General features: G+C 41.7%; 1 protein-coding gene across 1 annotated transcript in view; it reads left to right on the forward strand.

Annotated features, from left to right (window-relative positions):
• The window catches only part of MORN3 (MORN repeat containing 3), a 24,371-nt gene extending 4,913 nt beyond the window's left edge, over positions 1-19,458 (forward strand). The window contains exons 2-6 of the mRNA XM_024196111.1: positions 3,965-4,120; positions 7,666-7,823; positions 11,469-11,628; positions 15,203-15,387; positions 19,384-19,458. Of these exons, the coding sequence (XP_024051879.1) occupies positions 3,976-4,120; positions 7,666-7,823; positions 11,469-11,628; positions 15,203-15,387; positions 19,384-19,452 (717 nt within the window). The 5' untranslated portion in view covers positions 3,965-3,975 and the 3' untranslated portion in view covers positions 19,453-19,458. The remainder of the gene's footprint in view (positions 1-3,964; positions 4,121-7,665; positions 7,824-11,468; positions 11,629-15,202; positions 15,388-19,383) is intronic.
• The last annotated feature ends 3,143 nt before the right edge of the window (positions 19,459-22,601 follow it).

Genomic DNA, 22,601 nt, shown 5'->3' on the forward strand with positions numbered 1-22,601 from the left:
GCTACAGCCCACTTCTTCGGATGCATCCGAAGAAGTGGGCTGTAGCCCACGAAAGCTTATGCTCAAATAAATTTGTTAGTCTCTAAGGTGCCACAAGTCCTCCTGTTCTTTTTAAATATTCACAATACAGTAAAGGAAAACTGAGTAAGCCTATAAACACACATCTCAGAGTTTTGATGAAATCACAACCCAATTTAGCTTCTTTTACATGGTTACCATGATGTCATCAGAACCCAATTATGTCTGTGCATAACAACATAGATCATAGTTACCTGTGTAGTAAGTGTGGTTAAAGAGACACTGTTAAGACTGATTGTGGACTGGGTACTGAAATATACAGGAATCCTGCTCCCTGAAGTGACTAAGAGAGCGATATCTTTGTATATTTCACTACTCTGCCTATTCACACAGACAGAATAGAAGGGCTGAGGTAGGGATTTGTTATTATTATTTATTTGTATTATGGTAGCACCTAGAGGCCTTGACCAGGTTGGGGCTCCATTGTGCTAGGCACTGTACAAATGCATAGTAAATGAAAGTTACTGTCCCAAAGCGCCTACAGTTTGGAAACAAGATGTTAACAGATGGGTGGGACAAGCAAGCAGGGTGGAGGAAGGCAAGGCAACAATAATACCATGTATGAGGATAGACTTGGGTGTACAATTCACAGAGGTATTAAGCCAATACCAGCAGCATCAATCACAGTAATCACAATTTTCCCACTTGCTTAGTCACTGTCAAATAGCAGGTTTTGTGCAGGCTTCACAGAAGTGGTGGCTTTTAAGTAGGGATTTGAAGGATGATAATGTAATAAGTGAACATTTTAACAAGGAGATTTTCTCAATATGTAAGGGGCAGCATGGGAGGAAATACATAGATACTTGTTCGTGAAGTGAAGAAATGGGCATTTGAGACTGGCTTTGTTGGAGCAAAGGTGGGGTCAACGTCATGTTAAGATAATATGATGGATCACGAAGGAGCAGCTAAATTGTGAAGGGTTTTGGCAGTTAAGACAAGAAGATTGTTCTTGATGAGGTGGAGTGGGGGGACTTACATTATGAACTGTATAGATAATAGATATTATTATGCAATGTAGAAAATCTGCTTTTATCCTTCTATTTCCTTGCTCCAAAGTGTTTGTGTTTAGTCCAATCCAGCATCTCTGTCTCCTTTTCATAGACTTTCTATCAACATTCATTGTTATTGGTTATTGTAACATTTTATGAACTTTCACCTACTTTCCAACAATGGAGCTCACAATCAGGGTAGGCTTGCTAGACTCCAATTATTACAACACTGGCAACAGAAGCATTTGTTTTACCTTAAAATAAATCCAACTGCTCAGAGACCTCCAAAGGCAAGGAAAAACAATGAAATACATCACCACAAATAGCATAGTCTGCTGTCTTTTTGTGAGGAACAATCGACATCAAACACAAAGGTGCTTTTAAAAATTAAATCCCCCCAAATGGCTTTTGAATCAGCCAAGTCCACTGTTTTTTCTTAGCCAATTAGTGAAAGAGAAATATAAACAGCTAACTCAACTTTAATTTTTAAAATGTATAACTTCTAGCTTTCCCCTCTTCACTCAGAAATAGCCTAAACACCTCTCTCTTTCCTTCCACCTTGGGATCCTCACTTTTACTCTCACAATTGGCTATCTTTGGCAGTGGTGCTGGAACTAGGGGTACTGCTGCACCCCCTGTCTTGAAGTAGTAAAAACAAACACCAAATACATGGTTTCCAATATCAGCACCCCCACTATAAAAATTGTTCCCGCAGTCTTGATCTTTGGTATCTTCCACTGTCAGACCTCTATCTCTCCCTTCACCTGTTGCCTCATGGCTTATGGATGTCTGCAGGGGCAGATGGCCAGACCTCCTTCTTTACTGAGAGCAGTGATTGGAAAGTGCCAGAGGGGAGAACTTAAAAAAAAACCCACCCAAACTATTATTTAATCCAAACTGATTGGGGCAGAAGAGGGAACTCAGGGGGCAAAAACCATGAACATTTCATCCAAAGCAAGATTGTCTTTTAGTTTTGCAGCCTCTCATGTTATATACTTTTATTTGATATCATCTTTAGGTATTTCTCAGCATTTCTGGTTTTGAATAAGCAGGACTGTATTAAACAATGAACAGTGGGGCAGGATAGCAGTCGGCTGAGCTGGGGCTCCAACTGGCTGACTGGTTGACCTGTCCATCATTCCATACTGATGATTTGTGAACCGACTGTCTATGAATCAATGCAGTATCCCCTTTTCCAATCTGATTCTTTAATTCTAAGAATCATCTAAACAAACAGTTTCTGTCCAGCTTTCCTGATCATCAAACTGAACTGTTTATAGCTCATCAGAGTTATTGTTTTCCAAATAAACTGGTGTCCACTTTCACTTTTGGGTAAATTCTCCTTAATTTACTCTTAATACAAGCTGAGAGTCTCACATAGTCATGTGATTCTAGCAGGTGTGGCTTGAAGAAAAAGATATTGAGAAGCTCATGATATACTCATGACAGCTGGCAAAACTGCCTTTGATTCCTATAACAAATGTCTTCTCATTTATTTTTGTCTTTTAGATTATTGAAAATTATTGACTTGTTTTCTATATCCCAAAATAGGGCTTTTTCTATATCTTCTGTATTTATAAATAAAGAATAATTACACCAGCTATTAACTTATTACATATTTTGATTTATAAGAATCTATTTTAGTGCCATCCACCCTTCTCAGCATGCAGCACAAACAATTTTTAAAAGGTCAAGGGACCACAATCAATACTCTACTCAGCTCAGGCAAAGGGATTGGAAACCACCTGCAAATCCCCTGCTGGATTGAAGGCAGCTGCTCAGAGCATTCCACACTCATTAGAACTTTTGCTGGGGCTGCAGGGGAGAAGATGGAGGCAATTGGGGAGGGAGTGTGTGGGGCTGATTCAAACACTTCAGATGAATGATCACAGATTTCGGTGTGATTATTCAGTGAATTTCTGTGTCTTGCACAAGAAGCAAATCACAGAAGAAGACCTCTTTTGTGCCCTCTTACCCCAATTCTGGGTTGCTGGGATCAGGGGACAGTATGGCCCTTGTGTAAGTAAGAGCAGTCTTAGGGGTTGCTCTAATTTATGTCAACCCTGCTTTCATAGTGCTAAGTGTTGCGTAATTCCCCCTCCCATCCCTACACCCTGAGCTGCAAAAGAGCTGTGCAGGGACACAGACTGCTCCTGCCAAAAGAACTCTCACCAAGGCTGCTGTAGCTCATTTCTGTCTTTTGCATGGTATTAGAGCATCTTAAAGGGACTGGAATGGGAGCCATGACCTGTCCCACAAACTTCTAGCAAAAAATTTTACTTGAGTTTCTACCACTTTCAACAAGTAGTGTTCCTATGCCATTATATTCATTTTTAACAGCACACAGTAAATTAGTTGTATCAGATCCTCAGGTAGAGTAAAATGTCACAGCTCCATTGACTTCAACCGAGCTATGATGAATTACATAATTTGAGGATCTAGACCATTGTCTGTTCAGATATTGTTTAGTATTTTACATGCTGTATTTAAATAATTCCCCCCCCCTCCCCCAATAAAGCAATGATTGCAGTGGTTCCTTAGAAAATTTGGTTGACATTTGCAATACTTGCGGAAGACTTCCTGCATGCAGAAAGAGAATATTGCACATTGAAAATGTGTTCTATTTCAACCTATATTATTAATGGTCCCTAATACTTTACACTATAATCCTTTATTTTCAGTTGCTACTATTTTATGCTTAGGTATTTTTTAAGTTTCTTATTTCTGTTTGTTTTGACTTTAGTTTAGTTTACCTTTTTAAAAGCCAGATGTTAAAGTCATGCTACTGAAATATTTGCATTATAAAATGCAGCTTATAGATGGAATATTCTTCCTGTACCCACCTTGGTAATGTCTCTCTAGTTGCATTTCTGACAACTTTGTGTTTTCATTTCCAGCTAAGAACAATATGCCCATTGTAAAATATCCTAGGACCATAGAGCCTCTCTGGATTGAATGGGACAGGAAGGCACAGAAATGTGGATTAAGACATACAATTTATGCTGTCAATAGGGATCACTATACTGGAGAATGGTTGGACAATTTGAAGCATGGTAAGAATATTGCTTACTAGAAGGTGCATTATACATTTATATGTTCTTTATATGTTCTAAGGGGCAGAGACTTTTAACTAATTTTATCTGTTTCTAGAGCACAATCTGTGTGTGTGTATATATATATATATATAATGCAGATTTCTAAAATTTTGCTCAAGCACATTTTCATGTTAAATAAAAATACGCATGTTCTGGTTTGAATAACTGCAAGTCAAACAAATGTTGCTGTGCACATTCATAGCAAAACATTACTTTGAAAATACAGACTATTGCTTTAGTCAGTTATATGCACCTGAAACTACCTTGTATGTATAATAAGAGTACATGATGAGGTGTGGGATAACATTTTTATTGGCATAAATTTCAGTACATTGTCTATTCTGTATATACCACCTAGATTACAGAGGAAGTCGTTAAAAATATTTGAGAACATTTTCAGAAACGTTATTGATACTGGGTGTAATTTTAAAAAGTTCCTAAGTCACTTAGGAACCAGAGTCCCATTCACAGTCAATGGGACTTGTGCTCCCAAGTCATTTAGGTGCTTCTGAAATTTCCACCCTGTGTGTGTGTGTGTCCACTACTTCACATTCTCTTTCCCTGTTTACTGCAGAAAACAAAGTGAAAATATCCACTGGAAACTATGGAATTTTATTGATATTATTTTTAAAAGCACGTATATGTAGCTAGAAGCAGCTGTTGAGAAAAAAATATTAAAAATCATCTTTAATGTGGATGATCTAGTTTTCTTAGATGCCTTTTAGGTGTGGTGAATGGTTGGGGAGTAGTCAGTAGTTTAAGGTGAAGTTAAGATCAAAAGGACAGATCACTAATTTAAGAATAGAAATTTTTATAAGAAGAATACAGTTAGTAAAAAATAGATTAAAACCCCCAAACATTCAAAGTTAAGATTAAATTTACAGGAAACCCAAGCATTAAAGGTATTTGAATTCACTGGTAAGGTACCCTTACTCAGCAGCGGCTCCAGGCACCAGCGCTCCAAGCACGTGCCTGGGGCGGCAAACCGCGGGAGGTGCCCTGCCGGTCCCTGCGAGGGCGGCAGTCAGGCAGCCTTCGGCGGCTTGCCTGTGGGACGTTCGCTGGTCCTGCGGATTCGGCGGCAATTCGGCGGCGGGTACGCTGAAGCCGCAGGACCGGCGCAGGTATGCTGCCGAAGCCGTGGGACTGGGACCTCCCGCAGGCATGCCGAAGGCTGCCTGCCTGCCGTGCTTGGGGCGGCAAAAAAGCTAGAGCCGCCCCTACCCTTACTTACCAATGGATTTTGAGGCCAATGTTACTTTGTTTGGTGATTTTGGTGGTGCAGTGGCAAAATAGAGTTTATAATGAAAGCTCATGTGCAGTCTTAAATATACAGTGACCCTTTGCTCAAAAAATACAAAACAATCCAGAGATTTTGGACATAGGAAGAATTGTTCAACAGTCACAAGTTCATCCTCAGCATTCTCACCCCTGCCAGACTGCGGTGCTCAGGACCTGAACTTGTATCCCTTAAGGCATGTGATACTTCCATACCTGTGCATTGGCCAGGGCTGGGGTTTGAGGCTTATTCAAATAGAGGAATAAATTATAAATGTGTATTAGCAGGGCCAACAAGAGGGGGGGAAGCTGGTACAAATTATCGGAGTCCGCAAGGGGGCCCGGTGTCCGGCTTCCCCCCGCTCTTGTCGGCCCTGTTTAACCAGTCCACCCTTGCTGGGGGGCCCGAAAATTTTTTTTCACCGGTGCCTGAACCCGCTCTCGGCGGCCCTGTGTATTAGTAGCGGGTCGTACGCTTCATAGCTTGTGTATGGCAAGCCCATTGCACACACCAGAGGCTCTTTGCATTCCTCCATTCCCTCTACAAGCTCACTGTGTGCCACCCTCCCATTCCCCTCATTGTCAAGGGACTCCCTGCAACTCCCTTCAGTCCCGCTTCTGCCAGGAGTTCTGTGTGCCTCATCCACCACACATCCCATGCCAAAGTCTCCCATTCTCCACCCCCATGCCAGCAGTTCTGTGTGCACCCCCATTCCTACTACCCCTTAAGTCCTCCATGGCTCTGCATGCCCCCCATTATTTCCTCCTTTGAGGGGGTCCTACATTCTCCTCTCTATGGCAGGGGCTCTGTGAGCACCCCTGATTGTTATTCACCTATTTAAAATGTCTCAGTCATGCAGAAACAACAACATGTAATTTAGAGAAACAATCACACTCAAAGCAAATCTTTGGGAAGAAAAGATGGATTGAAAAGTGTACATCCAAACTACTGGGTGACTGGTTAAGGGTAGAGTTGCAGAAATTAGGGTTAGTTCCTGAACAGTTTGCAAATAGAAAACAATGGTTAAATGCCTCCTATAATTTATATTCACCCAGCTCTCCTGTTCTCCCATGCTTCTTATGGAGGCAGCACCTTAATGGGGCAGGTTTTACATTTTGCAGTGATGGGACTAGGAAACCTTTTTAATTTTTACTGATGTTGCTTGTACATCACAGCAAACCAAGTCAGTATAAATATACAAGATAAACCCAAGGGTGGGAAGAACCCCAAAGTATCAGAGCATAGAGGAACATTCTAAAATGGAGGCACTTATCCAAACCTATGGAGACTCCCACCAGGCCCCACAACCCTCCCACTCCCCTGCCCTAAGCAGGCCTTTACCTCTCACCATCTACTTGGGCAAGCCTAGAGTGCTGCAAATCCTCTCTGGTGTTATTGACATTTGGACTCTATGGGGCATGTCCCCTTTCTGTCTCCTTTCTGAGCCCCTCTTTTCCAGGCACTCCCTGTCTCTTCTCTCCCAGTGTGGCATCCCCACACTCTTAATTGACCAGTCTTTGGTTTCCTCCATGGTTCCCCATCACCTGTGCTCTCCCATGCTGCTAGCTGCTTCCTGGCTTATTAATTCCAGCAGGGAGAGCAGTGAAGAATAAAACAAGAAGAGAAGGGCAGACCTGGCCTCCCAGCCTCACTGTAATGGCCAGAGGTGAGAACTACAGCAAAATTAAAAATTATTGTTCAGTCTGAGCTAATTTGGGAAAAGATGGAGCAAAATCTGGGAGTATTGCCCCAAAACAGGACTGTTGGCAAGTATTAAAATGTAGATGTTAATGACATACAAAGGATCGGAGCAAAGAAGTAGTATTATTCACTGTTTACAGATAGTAAACTGAGACACAGGGAGATTAAGTGACTCACCCAAAGTCACATAGGAAGTCTCTGATAGAGATCAATAGTGCATCTGACTATCTGAATCACAAGCATGAATCTAGCCTCATTTAGAAAGAGCTGCAAGCACATATATTTACCTGTGCCTTCTCATATTCTAGATTGATCAAACTATAAAATCTTTTGTTCCTGATTGACCACTTAAATTAAAAGCTGTGCGCAGAGAGAAACATGGTATTCTGTCTCTCTTGTTTATATAGTTAATGACTCCTATTTAGCCTTGTAAAGGTGCCCAGATACTTTATAAATGCTTATAATAACAACAACCATATACTATTTTATGTCTTACTGTAGCCCCTGTACTTTGTTACAACAGGTAAAGGTACACAGACCTGGAAAAGTACAGGCGCAATATATAATGGTGACTGGAAGTTTGGAAAACGGGATGGATATGGAACATACAGCATTCCTGATCCTGTAACTAAAGAATACAAGAAAGTGTATTCAGGCTGGTGGGAAAATGACAAAAAATGTGTAAGCGATCTTTGTTTCAAGTCTTTTACTTGAAATTACCTCTCAAGATTTTAGCAAGTGGCAGGAGACGATCTCATGTTTTGAAATTAGTCCAAAATCATGGGGGAGATTTGGAAACAAAATAAAACAAACAACAAAGCTTAAAATGTTGATTTTAAAATTACATCTGTAATCTGAGGCTAAACTGAAGGTATGAAGAGACTTTCAGGAAAGAATGCATGTGAGACCTATGAAAGCATAGTGAGGCTGTTATTATTTAGAGCTTTCTTGGCCTGCCAAGGTGGATGGCTGAAAGTATGACCTTCCCTCTCCCCTTAGCTCCCAATGTTCTTGCAATTCTGTGTATGCTTTTGGTTTCCAAAACAAAATGCTTCAATGCTTTGTTTATTTTTTCTATTAGATACCATAGAAGATTTAATCTCAAAGCTTGCAGTGGACATATAATATCTTGTGATTGCTGGGAGAAGGAACGAGATTAAGCTCTCCTCTGGGTTTGAATTTTGTTTACATTTTAAATTTAATTTTGTTCTGTTGAAAAATTGACACCCCTGGAGACTAAAATCCTTTCTCCATAGAAAAGGCTCACCAGGGGCAATAGCAGTTACCTGATTGCCTACAGTGGCCTTTCAATACGTCTCTGCCCTATAGACAATTCAGTTTTCAAGGTCATTGGATCCTTGGTCTCTATTGAAATTCCCAGCAAAGAGGAGTAGTTGTAGTGGTGATCTTTTAAATGTGGGCACCTGTCCACTGACAGCTGGAGTGAAATAATATATAACCAAATAGCTGTCATATCATGACTACAAACCTGGGTCACATTCAAAACTAGAAGCAGAAAGACAAAAAGGTCTGTATCCCTCAACACGTCCATCTAGTTTCTACTATATTTGAATTGGTCAGAGGAAACTTGTTAAAAAAGCATGTATTGAAAGTGTTGCAAGAAGGCGCAGCTTCTTAAAATAGCTTCTTTAAGGGTCGATAGAGTATATTAGAACTATAACACGGGTCCTTTTGGAAACCAAGAGACTACTCAAAAAGGTCAGTGTTTCAAAGAGGGTCATTCTTCATAACAGGAAAACCACCTTTGTAATAATGATTGCAACCTTCTTACATGCAGAATCTTTTTGAGAAATATTTCCTGGTCTGCTAGTGAAAACTTCCTGTTATTCTTTGTATATGATCTTAAAATAAATTAACTGTCTTATATATCTAAATGGCAGGCACTTCCATGGCTCTAGACTCTTGAGGGAGGCCTCATTTCTCATTCTTTGAAAATATATTTTGAGTGGTTGACCTTCAGTGAGTGATTTGTAATGACATCCTGATGCTGCTATTCCTTTACTTATATAAAAGCTTCCCATTTGCATTCTTGAAGCTCAATAAAATTAATATTCAGAAAAATCAATTCTTTCAAGAACTGATTTTATTTTTCTACTGAGATAAGATACTTTATTCCTCTGGGGAAACTCATCAATATCATGTAAATGTTTCTGACTGATAGGAATCCCCAAAATAGGGCATGCCTTTTGAGACTGCTTTTTGGCTTTTCATAACAGGTGAACACATTGTTTCCTGTGTAAAATAAAATGTGTGGCCTTAATCAAGGAGTCCATTAACCACAACCCACCACTGGCACCAATTGATTGTCAACTTCAGAAGCAACACTAAGGACTGAACAGGTTATGGAGACTGCATCACCGCAAAAAGTAGACCCTTCATGACAAGATTGAAACACATGGCAGGGGGCAGCATGGATGAAGCTTGGATTGATGTACCTGTTGTATGGATAAACAGAATACTTCCCTCTCCATGGCTATCAATACAACAACTTTTGACAGTGCTAAATTCATTATTAAATCTTTAAAAAATAAAGGAAGGAAGCACAAAAGCTTTTGAGGGGAATTTCATGTTTTTATGATTTTTTAGGGGGGGGTAAAGAATCAGGGAACAGTGCAGATTCTCTGCTCTGAGCTAAAGTGGAACTGAGTTTTCTGTTTCTGTGCTGCAGTCTTTGTTAGGTTGTTTTCTCCTCAAACTGTTGTGTAGTAGTTACTGTAGGTGTTTTCTGAGGTGGCAGCTTACAAGATAATGTGTTATTAATTGGGAGCACTAGAATGGAACAGTCAAATTCTGGTTCTCCAAGATTTTCTGATTTTCTCCAATTAATGGTCTCCTTTCTGAATAGTGGAAATTCTTCTGCTTTTGTTGTTGTTTTATCCTTTTTATTTTTGGATTTTATGTAGTAGTAATAAAACACAAAGGAAAGAAAGGCGGTTGGACTGCAGGAGAGGAGGAACTTCCTGTTCCATTTCTCCCATTGATGATGCCAAGTGGAGAATCCCACACCACCTCAAAATTGAAGGCTTGTCTACATAGGGACAGTCAAGATAACTTCACACCAGTAGTTAATTTAAGACACTTGTGGGTGTTCCTCATTCAGATGTAAAGTGGAGTTAGTTTGCTTTATTTTAGGGGATTAAGATGAAGTGAACTAAAGCTACTTCACTCCTGAATGAGAGCATCCGCAGAGGGGTTTAATGCATGTTAATATCACATCATTAGTTAATTAGTCTTAACTTCCCTGAGTTTCCCTATATAGATAAGCCCTGAGAGAAGATCCAGGAAAACGAGTGTTTGCTCTTGGCCCTGCTAATATCTCATTTGCTTTATCCTGTTATGTATAGCAGTGCAGGAGAGGCACAGGAATCTCACTGAAGCTTATACACACACCCCATTCCCGTGGGACCACAGAACAAAGAAGGTGGCAGGAGACAAATTGGTGGGCAGAGAAGCTCAGGAGCAAAAGAAGGAACCATTTTGTGGATTTATGTGGCTATTTGACAAAAAGATTAGTTATGGAACCATATGTGTATCTGCAAATTGGCATTATACATAGGATCCTGGGCTCTGCAGAGACTCATAAGGCTATTGGAGTATGGAGAGAGGATATAAAACTGAAAAAAGGAATGAAATGGTAAAAGTCCTGACAGTGAGACTTTTCCCTGCATCTTTAGTATCTAGTAGAGATCCTTAGTCTCCCAAGAGCCAGTGGTCCATTGCTTGGGACTAGAAAAGGTACTATATGTCTTGAGGGGCCATAGAATCCCCATTTTAAAGGACATCCCTTATTTGGTGCCCGAGTCTGTATAACAGTAAGACCCAATTTGATCATACACTATGATATAAATTTATGATTTTGTCCTGTGTAAGATTTTGTAACAGGAATTGTCAGGTGGAGTCCCTTAAAAATCCTTTGTCCCTGACAGTTGTCCTTTATTTCCTTGAAACATAGGTTATAGGGATTGATCCTGCATTGGCCAAAGGCCCTCACGGTCAGGACTAGGTTATTTCCTGCGCTGATTTCTGCATTTCTAAAATGACAATGCATTAGACTTGGCCAAACCTGCATTTGTTTTGGAGACTGTCTCTCCTTCCATACATGGGTTTGTGCTTTCACTCTTTTCTTATAAAAATATAACCTATTTACACTGTTTTGAATAGCTTCTGAGTCTGGATGCCATTAGTAATGTATACAAATAATCATGAGCAAGTTAGTGGCAGACCAGAGAAAAGAACCCAGGAGTCCAGACACTTGTTTTTAATGCAGAGACTGTCAAACTGAGAGCTGTAACCTTGTAATTTTAGGGCTATGGAATTAAGTTTTACTCGGACATGGAATATTATGAAGGGGAATGGAGTGGCGGGAAAAGAAGCGGCTGGGGCAGAATGTACTACAAGGATGGATCCATCTATGAAGGACAATGGTTGGAAGACCAATGCAGTGGCCAAGGAATGCTTCGCTTAAGTAGGTTCCAACAGCTTCTACACTTGAGACATTTGCTGGAACTTTGTCTTGACCTCCAGCGCCCCATTTTGTCTTGATATCTAGGTAATACCTCCACCAACCCTAAGTATGACCTATTAGGGGTGTGGATTCCTCCCCAAACCTTTTCCCCCCAGTTTTGGTCTTGGATTCCAGGGGGGAGGGGGGAAGCATCTGCTGGATGGCATTGTTTTAGCTCTTTGCTCCATGAAGATGGTGAGCTAATGCTACCCCTATACAGCTCTGAGTATCTCAAGCCAACACACATGTAATTTATACTTAGTAAATTGCCAGAATGGGCAGAGAGGCAAGTTAGAGGATGTACTACTTGTATGAGTAAAGAACAAATCTCTCTGTGATCAAACCAAATGCTTTGCCAAACACAATTTCTAACTGGTGCATCTGACAAGAAGTTTGGTTTCTCCAGTATTTTTTCCCCCACTTTGTGTTTATTTTGCTTTTCTTTAAAAGGATACAACTTTTTGTTTGTTTGTTTGTTGTTGATTGTTAATCAATGGTTTTAAACATCATCCCTCTCCAAAGCCCTGTGCTCATTGGGATGAGTTCCGAACAAACACAGGGGATCTTCAGGGCTCAACACTGACCCAGAAATAACACAATATGTATGAATTGGAAATTTCAGGGAGAGTCTCATCATAAAAGTAGATTTTTGGATTTTTGGTTTGGTTGGAGTTTGATCAAATGTAATCTAAAGATAAGAATCCCAATCTTTCTCAAATAGAAGATTTTGTGTTTCAGGAAGATTTTAGAAGGAAATATTATCTCCAGTGTTATGTGGGTCTTCATCTAATTGTTTCCCCAAGTGAATGCCATACTAGTAAACTGATAAAGCAAAGCAGCTAGGCAGTGTAAGCAATACCTTTAATATGCATTAATATACACACCAGAGCTATCACCTTTGCTATACACGTAAATTCACATTAGACAAATGGTTCATCTTTGTTAAAACAACACCAACAACCAACTTTCCATATATAAGTCACACAGCTCATCTGCTTCACTCCTCCTCTAGTTTATAAATTAAATGCCTCAGTTACTAGTCAGTACCCTTCGTCTCCCATTGAAGCCTAAAAATGATCAAGACCAAAGTAAAAACAAGGATTTTGTAATAAATTACTTTGGGGTTGTAATCATGTTATATAACGTGTATTATGTAACTATATACATACCATTTACAGATGGATTCCAGTAATTTCTAGCTGGATGCTGATATCTCAAACAATGCCTCATTACAACTCTTTTAGCATAATAAACAAAGCTGATAATTAACACCACTGACCCACTTCTTTTTGCTGATGATGGGAACTCACCTTGAAGCACTCCTTCCACTTATAGTAATCTACAATATTAACAAATTTAACCAGGCATCATGTTCTGAGCATTAATTGATAACACAGCACTGGCAGTTGAGGGCCACAATTTTTTAACTATGTGAAGGCTTCAGGTTTGACATGCCTATATATGTTTAAAAAGTTGATTTTTAAACATTTTCTCTAATATTCATAGCTACATTATTATTCTCAGTTTGTCATGTTTGGTACCATTGCATTTGTGGGAGAAAGGGCTTTAGAATTATACCCAGTTTGACCCATTTCTGACACAGTATTGTCAAAATTTCCACCAGCTGGAGGATATGGAGCTGGGAGCCAGGGAGCAGCATGTCCCCTTGTGACACTGCAGAGGGTAACACCATTGAAATTATGATTTTGTAGATTTTTGCAAATCAAATGACACCTCCCTTACCTTTATGTCATTAACTTGCCCACACAATTACACGTGCTCCCAGCCTATCAAGGCTGAGTCATTGGCTGCTGTCTTCTCTCTGTTTCAAAGCCCAGAGACTTCTGTCACAGCCTGGATCTGATTATAAGCTGGATTCCTTGTGGTTAAAATTAGCCAGCACAATTATTTCATGCCCACAAGCTTAATATATTCAGCTCAGTCTCTGGAAACATGCCCACGTGCTGAAAGCTTTGCAATGGGGAAAGAAAAGCAGTTCTTCAATGGAGGTCATGATGAGCTGCAACCCAAGATTAAATTGCTTATACTGGCAGAATGCCTGGAGAGGATGATCTTAGACTAGGGAATCACACTGATTTACTGGCTCAGTTATAGTCCATTACAGGAAGGTTTTAAACCAAACCATGGCAAATGTACAACAGAGACCAAGGCTATGAACAATAGTGTTTCAACTGCCATGGAAAGAGTACAGATAGGACTCCAGTATTTCAATTTATCCTGAGTGTTTGATAGAATGGGGCTATCAGGGCCAGCCTCGTGACTTGCTGGGTCTCCAAGCGGCTGGGACAAGAGAACAGAAAGGATCAGAGCCTGAGTGGACCTTCTGGCTGTCTAGGTGCTGGATGAAACTTCATTAAATGTGGCATCCTCATTGTCCCTGGCTCCCTTCTACAAACCCAACCTAATCTATCTGTGTAATATCCACCTTCAAAAGGGCATTCCACTTTCTATTCTGTTGCCTTTACCACATGCTGACAATTCCCAAATACCCTAATGTTCTCTGCAGTGTTAGTCCAAAAGTGTCACCACCACCACCAATGCAAAGGTTGCTGGAGTTCGCCTGGACCACAGGTGCTGCCAACCAATGTTATAAGTAATGTAGACAAAAATTAACACTATTTCTGAGGGGGTGTGTTGTGGCCAGAAACACTGCAGCTGGGAAAGACAGGCTCAAGAGCAGCCTGTTATGAAATTATCATGAAGGTGACCCCGGTAATATTCCAGCATCCCTCAGAGCTGAAGTCCTAGGTGACTGCCATAATCACAGATCTAATGCCACCCCTGTGAAGGCTCTCTCATTTCCTTGCAGCTCTGTATTGTGTGTAGGTGGCACTGTTTCCTGTCCATCATGGTCTGAGTCTTAAACAATATAGAGTATAAAACTGTGTAAAAAAGAGTCTTACTTCTGTATGCAGAAAAATTGTAGGAGGTACAGTAGAGCTGAGCAAATAAATTGTACATGTAATTTATCTAACAAATGTATTTTTCTGTGCATGAAATGTCCATGAACAAATCACATTTTCTGTGAATATTCTTGAACGGTGGTTCATTCACAAGAAGTTAACTGCAAGTATTTGAAATTCAGATTCTTTTGATTAGACACAAAGGTCACCCAATATCTTCCTGTTTCCTGACTGCATGAGGAGAATTCTTAGAGCCAGGATTCCAGTGTGAATAGTTGTGATTATAGATCTGAATTTGTATTCCCTAACTTTTCTGCAACATTTGTTTAAAATTTGCTATGCCTCGGCACTAAATGTGTTTACTTAGAATATTTGTGGAAAGTGAATACAACATGCATGTGAACACAGTAAAGTGAATCAATGCAACACTTAAAATAAGTATTTGTCTACATTTTTGCTCCATTACGTTTCCCCTTATGGATGGAGCCAGGCAGAAGTTTTATGTATATGTTGGCTTATCCGTGTTTTGTTGATTTGTTTAATTTCTAGTCACCTAGTGAAAATGTGCACCCTTTCATTGCCTGTCCACATCTTTATTTGACCCATTACAGCAAATGAAAATCGGTATGAAGGAACGTGGAAAGAGGGAAAGAAACACGGCCTAGGAAAGTTTTTCTACCTGAATAAAGGCCAGTTGTTTGAAGGTTTCTGGGTAGCAGATATTCCGAAGTGTGGAACTATGATTGACTTTGGACGAGAAGAAGCTCCTACTCCTACGCAGTATCCAATACCCAAGGTAACTCTGCTTGGAAATTTAACCTTTGGTGTTTTCACAGACAGCACAAATTACAGCTGCCACCATTAGATTTTAAGCCATCTAAGTAGCATTTCTTTCTTCTTTGAGTGATTGTGTCCACATGGGTTCCTCACTCAGTGTGTGTATGGAGGGCCGGCTCCAGGCACCAGCTTAACAAGCAGGTGCTTGGGGCAGCCAAGGGAGAGGGGCGGCACCTGCGGCAATTTGGGGGCGGCAGGTCCCTCACTCCCTCTAGGAGCGAAGGACCTGCCGCTGAACTGCCGCCGCCAATCACGGCTTTTTTTTTTTTTGCTTGGGGAGGCAGAAATGCTGGAGACGGCCCTGCGTGTATGAGCCCCATTGCATGTAAGATTGGATTCCTTTGGCGAGCAATGTCTTTTAGGGCCCCACCTGTGCCCTAGATGTCCTTTTCTAGACCTTTAATCATTTTTGTTGCTCTTCTCTGGACTTTCTCCAAGTTGTCCACATCTTTCCTGAAATTTGACACCCAGAACTGGACACAATACTTCAGGCTTAATCAGCACAGAGTAGAGCAGAAGAATTACTTCTCGTATCTTGCTTATAAGACTCCTGCTAATAAATCCCAGAATTATGTTTGCTTCTTTTGCAACAGTGTTACACTTCTCCCCAGTTCAGGAACCCCCACCCTCTTGGGACCTCAGTATAATATTAACAGGTTGTTGTGTCCCTTCTTTGAGCCCTTAGCACCCTTTACCCTATACCACCTATCAATGAAGGCTGCCCTTTTAGTATCTATTACATCATCTCAAAGGGTAGGGGAGATTCAGTCTCTTATGGTGGGTCCCCTTTATACAGTGTTTCATCCCCAGGCCTCATCCCCAATTCCTAGCCAAAATTGTTTCAGAATTCCATATGAACTAAATTAATTAATCAATTTTCTTCTCCAAGCCTCACTCAGCTCCAAGGAGGGGTGAGGGGACTTCGTATGCTTGATATAGTAAGGGCATTATCATACTACTTTAACAGGACAAAATCATTCAGGAACAACCTAGACTGTTTGTGGCCTTTGCAGATAGGGTTAAGGGTCAGGCAATACATATCCTCACACAGATTATGAAAATGGGACTCCAACTGTATAAGAACATGTTACAAACTAGCCAACTTAGAGCTACTTAGCCACATTACTGCTCATTCTGCTAGGGTTCAAGCAGTCTCTGCTGCCTGGTTGAAGAATGTCCCTATTTCTGAAATGTGTAGGGCAACTATGTGGAGCTCAGTTGACACATTTACAAGACACTATTCTTTGGTAGAAGCTTCCAAGTTGGGTGCCTGTTTTGGTAGAGGTGTCCTGCAGTAATTGTTTAAGTAGGACTCCTCATACCCACCTCCATTCAAAGATTGTTATTTCACCAGGAGGGGAACCCATGTGGCCAATCACGCAAAGAAGAGAGAATGATTATGTGCCTTACCCTAACTATGGTTCTTTGAGATGTGTTGTCCACATTAATTCCACAACCTGCTCTCCTTCCTCACTAATATGGGGAATTCTGTATTGGCAAAGGAACGGAGGGACAGTTGGGGCTATTGCCTTTTGTGCTCTCAGTTGGGGGAGGAGGGGAAAGCAGGCACAAGAACATCTAGGCACAGCCCCAGTGGACATTGTTGGCCAAAGGATCTTGAACTTGTGCACCAAGAGTGCAATCTCTGTCGTCAACACATACCAAAGAACCAAAGTTACTATAAAGTAATGTTTTTTTCCTCCCTTTGGTACAGTTAACAGAGGTCACCACAAACAATGCTTCACCAACTCAAGCCTCACCAAAACCCAATGTTACATTTTTTCTCTGCTCATTCCTTTGTCTAGTTTACATATCAAGAGCTTTGGGCATTGGTCTTTTTTTATAGGTCTGTAAGTAGTAGGCAAACCCATAGTGCTGCATAAATAATAAACATTGAATGGTCACTATGGAAAAATTGTCTAGATCTTAGTTGCAAAGGAACATTGAGTGACCGGATTTTTTTTTAAAGAGGGGATATAAACCTTCATGTTTCAGGGGATAAACTAACCACTAATTGACTAGGATTAGGATGAAACTTTTCCAGTAGGCAGGTTATTCCATTGTTTTCCATGCTTTGTTTTTTTGCACCTTCCTTAGAAGCAACTGATACCAGCCACTGCCAGAGACAGTCCCCATTTGTTGACTGTAGACAAATAGGCCACAACTCCCCTGTTGTCAAAAATATGCTTGTGACTTTACCACATTTTTCCTCTCTAGTCTGTTAACAGGATCTACAAGTCAACATCTACCATGCAAACCACTGTGGCAGGCCTGGGTTATACTTTGTCTAGACTATGTACGTGCTAAGGTGGCACCCACACAGCCTATACATAGATAGTAAAACGGAGAAGTAAAAAACGGTTACTCACCTTTTGTAACTGTCGTTCTTCCAGTTGTGTTGTTCATATGCGTTCCAATTAGGTGTGCGCACGCCGCGTGCACGGCTGTTGGAAAGTTTTTCCCTATCAGCATCCATCGGGTCAGCTGTGGAGCTCCCTGGAGTGGCGACTCCATGGCGCTCAATATATGACCCTGCCGACCCGGTGCCCCCTCAGTTCGTTCTTGCCGGCTATTCCGACAGAGGGGTAGCGGGGCGGGTTTGGAATGGATATGAGCAACACATCTCAAAGAACAACAGTTGCAAAAAGTGAGTAACCATTTTTCTTCTTCGAGTGATTGCTCATATCGATTCCAATTAGGTGATTCCCAAGACTTACCTAGGTGGTGGGGTCAGAGTGAAAGAGTGCAGATTGTAGCACCGTTCTACCGAAGGCCGCGTCGTCTCTGGCATGCTGGACGATTGCGTAGTGCGAGCTGAAGGTATGCACCGAGGACCAAGTCGCCGCCCTGCATATTTCTTGTATAGGCACCTGGGCCAGGAACACGGCTGATGAGGCCTGGGCCCTAGTGGAGTGTGCGGTGAGAGCTGAGGTCAGCACCCCGGCCAGCTCATAGCAAGTGCAGATGCAGGATGTGATCCAGGAGGATATTCTCTGAGAGGAGACCAGGAGGTCTTTCATCCGGTCCACTACCACTACGAATAGCTGGGTCGATCTTCTGAATGACTTAGTGCGTCCGATGTAGAAAGCCAGGGCTCTGCGGACATCGAGGGAATGCAGCTATTGTTCCTGGGGACCAGCGTGAGGTTTCGGGTAAAAGACGGGCAGGAAAATGTCCTGGCTGGTGTGAAAGTTCGACACCACCTTTGGGAGGAAGGCCGGGTGCGGTCTGAGTTGCACCTTATCCCTGTGGAAGACCGTTTAAGGTGGGTCCGAGGTGAAGGCCTTCAGCTCAGAGACTCGTCTCGCGGATGTAATGGCGACCAGGAAAGCTGTCTTCCAGGAAAGATATAGGAGGGAGCACGTGGCCAGTAGTTCAAACGGGGGCCCCATGAGCCTCGAAAGGACCAGGTTAAGATCCCATGCAGGGATGGGCTGACGGGGAGGAGAGGCAATGTGACCGGTACGTCCACTTACAGCTCCAGCAGCCTGGTGTACCAGTGCTGGAAAGGCCATGCTGGAGCTATCAGAATCAAGCGAGGGAAACGTGGAGAACTCGCTAAGCAAGACGCCACAGTTCTAACAACCATCACGGGTGGTAAGAAGGAACTGAGGGGGCACCGGGTCGGCAGGGTTATATATTGAGCACCATGAAGGTGCCACTTCAGGGGGCTCCACAGCTGACTCGATGGATGCTGCTAGGGGAAAGCTTTCCGACGGTGCTCACCTAATTGGAATCAATATGAGCAATCACTCAAAGAAGAATCGATAGGCACTGCTGTCATCATAAAATGAGGAAAGCGTAGAAAGTGTTTTAAAGTATTTAGTGACAGACTGCAGGATAAATTAAAGTCCAGTTAAGAGGGAGATTCTACAGCAGCTCTTGAATAATCAGTGTTTACAAATCTTGAGCTTCTTTAATTATATTGCGTAAAATATTTGTGTTTTTAATTTAGATTGAACTGGCCAATCCAGATGATGTTTTAGAAGAGGCCCAGGCAATGCTTGATGACAGCCAAGAATGAGAAAAGGCTACTGATAAAGATATGAGAAAAGAACACAAGACTCATTGTTACTTCTTCATTTGAATCATCTTTCTAGATCCATGGTATATGAGACGGTGTGTTTTGTAAAGCAGAGAAGAAGCACCCAAACCTACTTTGGTCTCAAGAAATTAATTAGTTCCTCAAAACTGCCACAATGTATACTTCATTCTGAATTTCTATTTGGACAGGATCAATTTTACTGAGGAGTTTGGAAGCTGAGGAGACCTTATAGGAAGAAATAATTCTGCCCATATATAAATTAAAAGTAGGTGTTGACCTCTTTTGACACTATATTATAGAAAACCTATGTCTGATTGTAAACCAATTTCCAGGCTGTTTTAATACCAGATGGCCATGGTCAAGTGGGCTGAAAGCCAAGCACACATTAGCCATACTTTCAAGTTCTAGTCGCAAGAATTAAAGTCATGGCACTCTGAATTAAAGTAATTCTGGAAGGTCTGTATTTTTATTTTCTTCAAACCATAGCACTAACTCAATGTAATGCTAGTGCTACTGTTCAAATTAAAAACAGACTAGTACAGATGGGTCAATGGAGATACTTGCTGGCATAGATGTCAGCCTGGTATTGCAGAAAGAGGTGCATTCTGCTGGTGGCTGCAGTTAGGGTTTTTATATGGGCTTGCTTGACCTTGCCTTCTATACATTCCAAGAGTATTAATTTAGTTTACAAATTTCTGTACCTAGGGGTAGCTTTATTGGAACTAAGAATCATTTTCATGCTGCACTGAACACCATTTCAAAAAATTAAATGAAAATGTGAGATGGAAGCTAGTTTGCAGCCAGACACAGGACTGCCATACTGTAGTGTGTTACAAAGAGGTAATTTTTCAGCAAAACAGCCATTCCCAAAACACTACCCATAAGTGCCAGGTTTACAGTAATGCCCGTTAAGTTATGGGGAGATGATTTATTCCCAAAGTGACTTCTAGTCTTGATCCAAAAGGCTGCAGGTTTCATACAAGAAATTCCTTATAATCCTACAGAAGTATTTTCTAGCTCAGCTTGAAAGGGAGGTAATAGCTGTGATGTTGCACTTTATATGATTTTATGAAAATATGCTAATGAGTGAATATAATGTAACTGGAATATGCTTCATGAAAAAGGTCTCTTGTAAGGTATCATTACAAAGCTTATAATCTACTGAGTGTGTTCATCCTATTTGTATGAATGTATCATTCTTGTATCTGAAACTAGAAATATGAACTATAACTCTGAGGGCCTATTGTAATTATGCAAAGTGTGGGCCATTAATGGTGGTTTGGAATCTTGATGGCTCCCATCAACCAGGACAATTGACTGTGGATGGCTGTTTGCAGGCAGGTCTTCCTGAGAGTCAGGCTAGGAGGAATGAAGGCTTGAGGTCTTACAGTGCCATGTGATCATGTCACCTGAACTGGAATCCATCTTTAACCTGGTGTTTTTCCATTGAGAAAGAGGGGTGGAAACCCAGAGGGACAAAGGATTCCCGCCTTATGCAAAAGATATATAAGTGGGTGGAACAGAATAAGGGGGCAGCCATCATGAGAAATCCACTAGCTACCACCTGAGCTGGAACAAGGTCTGTAGCAGGGGAAAGGATTGTGCCCAGACTAGGAAGGCATCCAGTCTGTGAAAGAAACTTATTGAAACATCTCTGAGGGTGAGATTTTAGCTGTATTCAGTTTTCTTACTATATTAGGCATAGACTTGCAGGTTTTATTTTATTTTGCTTGGTAATTCACTTTGTTCTGTCTGTTACTACTTGGAACCACTTAAATCCTACTTTCTGTATTTAATAAAATAACTTTTTACTCATTTAACCCAGAGTATGTATTAGGGGGGGTGCAAACAGCTGTGCATGTATCTCTATCAGTGTTATAGAGGGTGAACAATTTATGAGTTTACCCTGTATAAGCTTTATACAGGTGAAACAGATTTATTTGGGGTTTGTACCCCATTGGGAGTTGGGCATCTGAGTGTTAAAGACAGGAACACTTCTTAAGCTGCTTTCAGTTAAGTCTGCAGCTTTGGGGCACGTGGTTCAGACCCTGGGTTTGTGTTGGAGCAGGCTAGTGTGTCTGGCTCAACAAGACAGGGTGCTGGAGTCCCAAGCTGGCAGGGAAAGCAGGGGCAGAAGTAGTCTTGGCACATCAGTTGGCAACCCCAGGGAGTATCTTTGATCCAACCCGTCACAATAGCTATCTATTATTCTGCCCTGTCACAGCTGAAGAGGGTTTCTCCCATCAAAGCCCAAATGAATTGGCTTTTGGTAGGTGAACTAGATATGTAGGGGCTGCCCAGAATAGAATTCTTCCCACATTTTGGGGAGCCACACCTATCACCCACAGACTCTAGCAGCCACAGCCCTCCACATTCCCTCAAGTTTTTTGGCCAAAAGATTCTGAAGTTTAGTTGGTCTGGTCACACCTCCACCCTCACTTCCACAGAGTAAGCTATTGCAGAGGACAGCTCTGTGAGATGCAGAGGGGAGGGAGTATAGTTCCCTTGCCCAGCATCCCCATGGCCCGTCCTCCCTGCACAGAGGAATCACCGTGTTTCCGTTAGTCTCACAGCCTTTTGTGCCTGCCTAGGGGAGATGGAAAGCTGGATTTCCCTTACATACTCCATAGTAAGCTATAATGAATTTTCAAAAACATGTTTTGAAATACCCAGTCCTCTCAAGAACTATGTATAGTCTTAAGTACAGTGGTGGCTTCTACTAACAGTTGGTGCTCTAGATAAATGTCATTAAGGAGGCCTGAGAATCCCTCTGTGATATCAAAATGCACATCTGGTAAATAGAAGGCAAATTATAAGCCTAGCTCTACCACCACCTCTCTCTCTCTCTCTAGCCTTCAGTAAGTCACTTACCCCTAGAGCAGTGGTTCTCAACCAGGGGTCCGGGGCCCTGTGAGGGGCCACAAGCAAGTTTCAGGGGGGCCACCAAGCAGGGCAGGCATTAGACTTGCTGGGGCCCAGGATAGCAAGCCAAAGCCCCACTGTATGGGACTGAAGCACAGGGCCCGATGCCCTGCCACCTGATGCTGAAGCCGATGCAACTTAGCTTCACGGGGCCTCCTGTAGCATGGGGCTTGGGCAGTTGCCCTGCTCGCTACCCCCTAATGCTA

Source organism: Terrapene carolina, unplaced genomic scaffold (genome assembly GCF_002925995.2).
Source record: "Terrapene carolina triunguis isolate 2854851 unplaced genomic scaffold, T_m_triunguis-2.0 Scaffold234, whole genome shotgun sequence".
NCBI classification, from domain to species: Eukaryota; Metazoa; Chordata; order Testudines; family Emydidae; genus Terrapene; species Terrapene triunguis.